Here is a 3,115-nt window from a genome sequence, read left to right on the forward strand (position 1 = left end):
CACCCTTATGTACAGAACTGCTGGACAGGATATCTCACAGAAGAAAATCCTAAAAATTATTATTGCGGGAAAATGTACTACTTAGGCACACAATAACCTATTTTTTAATTATGAATTGAACCTAGATCAGTGAAACGCCAACTGTCTGTCACTATTCCACTTACTTTATGGCTATTTAAATAGAGAGACGGATAAATGTAAACCATCAACTTTGTGCACAGCAAGCTAGGCTAAATAGCAGCATGAGCTTCGTTTGAAGGCAAATCAGTCGCAGTTTTCTAGTCCTTCAGAAAAACACGCGAAAAAAGTAAAAAGTAACTTACATTTTACAGAAAAGTGACGGCTAGCCTACTTTGTCTTTTTTTCCGCCAACGGAAATAGTCGACCATCGAGTGTCTTCGACTCTTGCACAACACTCTAATCCGTTCCTCAATATTAATGAATCTTTTTGAACAAATTGATTCGTTGACTCACTCATAATAAACAACAAAAACAAATCCATTGATGACACCTACTGGTGTAATGATGTAACCGCACTGACTGAAAAATCCCAACTAACACCTTTCTGTTTGACATTAAAATTTATTTAATTCATCGTTATAGTTTTTTTTCCAGGCATTTACATGGACTGTTGTAATGTTAAATTGGGCATTTTCCGCCATAACATTTATATACTAAAATAAATAAATAAATAAATAAAAACATGAGTGTGTTTCCATATATCCAAAATCTTTCCCATGCAATGTGCTAATGAGTAGGCCTATGATTTTCATTTCATAATATACATTGTCTTACATGCAACTGCAAGTAAAAAGGAATATGCTAAATTTTGTCATCCACATGTCCTGTTTGATTAATCTTGACCTTGCACTTTATCTTCCCTTATGCGAAGTCTCATGAGAACCTTCCCGCACCGCAAAGCTGGTATTCACAAAAAAAAAAAAAAAAAAACGAAACAAACCCAGTCAGCGGATGAAATCTGTCCAGCACAGAAGAATAGGGCTGACAGGAAGACACTCCCTTCGACAAATGCCACAGACTCAGTCTTTACAGTGCGCCTTTTTAGCATTAGCATTCCAGAAAGTGACTCCACAGCTAAAACATTTCATGAAGAAACTGTGATTTGGAAAGAAGAACAGAGAAAAGGATTTTTCTGAAGTAGGTCAATATGGTGGTAGGCTATAACACAGCTGGAACAGACTGCTGCATGAAAGCTACTCTTGGTAGGTAAAACTGAACTTGGTGAGCTGATGTTTTTTTTAACAGATAAGATATTTAAAGCAGATTTCGATGCCACAAATAATACAAACTAAACTGCATTCTGGACTTTGATTATGCTATTTTTACAATAATATTCTTACATTATTATGATTATTATTATTATTTAAACTTTGCATGTATATTGCCTCAAAAATGTTTTTCCATCTTAGAAATAATGAAATATTAGCATTTGAACGCTCTGCATTTTCTCTTTAGACATCATAATGGAGACAAATCACTGTGTTTTCCACGTGTTTTTCTGCATTTCTCTGATCTTGACACACTGGCATAAGGGTTCAGCTTGTCATACAGGCTCTCAGGTAGAATGTGAGAAAGCCCCATTTGTACCTGGTTACAACCTGGCGGGCGAAGGATTTGATGTTGTCAGGATGCGCCGTAAAGGTGCCTTTTTGATCAATGTCAAGTCACACATGGATAATGGTACTTGTACAGTCTGCAAGAACCGCTTTCAGGGAGGGCAGATACAGAAACTTCCCTCAGCTGTGCTGGACTGGCGTCCCTTCAGCCGCTGCAGCAAACAGCTTTCTAGTGCTCTTCATCATTCTGTCGACTCCCTAATGAAGAGTTCAACGTCACTCATCAATAACAACTGGGAAATGGACCTTAGCCTGGATGACATAGGAAAGGCAATTTTTGGAGGGAGCCGTTCAGATATTGCTAAATTTGATAAATTTGTATCTCTGAACATGCATACAATATTGTTAGATGATTTGATAACTGAGAAAGCACATAGGCATACAATTAATGATCTTTATCCTGTTATACTTTGCATTTATTTAGAGGTCTCATATCTCATCTACGGTGGGCAGATTGAAATCTAAGAATTCCTAAATAAATTTGCCCAATCTCAGAATGCAATGGATAAGGCAACATTTGCCCTCCATGAGCTCAGCTGTACATATTACAGGTAAGTACATATGAGTTTATGACTTCTTTTGCATTGTATTTGTAATGACTTTTTAACTTCTTCACAGAATGATGACAGTCTGACCCTTTCTCAGTATCTCTGAACATGCATACAATATTGTTAGATGATTTGATAACTGAGAAAGCACATAGGCCTACAATTAATGATCTTTATCCTGTTATACTTTGCATTTATTTAGAGGTCTCATATCTCATCTACGGTGGGCAGATTGAAATCTAAGAATTCCTAAATAACACATAAATTAGTCTGTTAAGGCTAATACCTTCTGTTAAAGGCAGAGTAAGTGATTTCTGGTAGCTAATGTTGATATTTGAAATCATCAAAACAAATACGCCCCTACACCAAAAGGGTCTTGCCCCTATTTTGATAGCTCCGCCTTAATTGACTCATTTCAAATGATATATCATATAATAATCTCATCCATTTTGGCAACAATACACTGGTCACTTATCTGGACACTTGTAAACTATGTAACAGTTTTGAAAATATTTTGAATATTTTGAAAAAAAACAAACAAACAAAAAAAAAAAGCAAAAATCCATCTTCTAAACCATGTCTTTAACCAAATACACCTTGAACCTATAATATTTTGTGTTTTAGAACTGGCGGGGCGGATTTCGCGGGAAATTGCATGCGTCATTCATTGGCGAGTATCACGTCATATCATTCATCCGCACAGACAAGCAGAGCCAAAGCACAACCAAAACAAAGTTCCCTCTCATAGGCTCACTTCGATGCTGCGATGACGTCATCGCTCAATTTGCGGCCTACCCCGGAAGCTTGCGATGCGATGTCTTTCGGTTGTATGCCGTATGATGAAGACGTGCTGTCCACAGCAGCCTCCGATTCGGAGGATTTATTGGGCGAACTGTGCAGTTCTCTCCCTCCGAGTGGACAGGAGAAACG

General features: G+C 37.5%; 1 protein-coding gene across 1 annotated transcript in view; it reads left to right on the forward strand.

The window, feature by feature from the left end:
• Positions 1-1,153: 1,153 nt before the first annotated feature.
• The window catches only part of LOC107751453 (perforin-1-like), a 4,860-nt gene continuing 2,898 nt past the window's right edge, over positions 1,154-3,115 (forward strand). The window contains exons 1-3 of the mRNA XM_016567198.1: positions 1,154-1,223; positions 1,477-1,939; positions 2,114-2,188. Coding sequence (XP_016422684.1) covers positions 1,169-1,223; positions 1,477-1,939; positions 2,114-2,188 — 593 coding nt within the window. The 5' untranslated portion in view covers positions 1,154-1,168. The remainder of the gene's footprint in view (positions 1,224-1,476; positions 1,940-2,113; positions 2,189-3,115) is intronic.

The sequence above is a fragment of the Sinocyclocheilus rhinocerous genome, unplaced genomic scaffold, assembly GCF_001515625.1.
Source record: "Sinocyclocheilus rhinocerous isolate Xijiao unplaced genomic scaffold, SAMN03320098_v1.1 scaffold1654, whole genome shotgun sequence".
In the NCBI taxonomy this organism is placed as follows: domain Eukaryota; kingdom Metazoa; phylum Chordata; class Actinopteri; order Cypriniformes; family Cyprinidae; genus Sinocyclocheilus; species Sinocyclocheilus rhinocerous.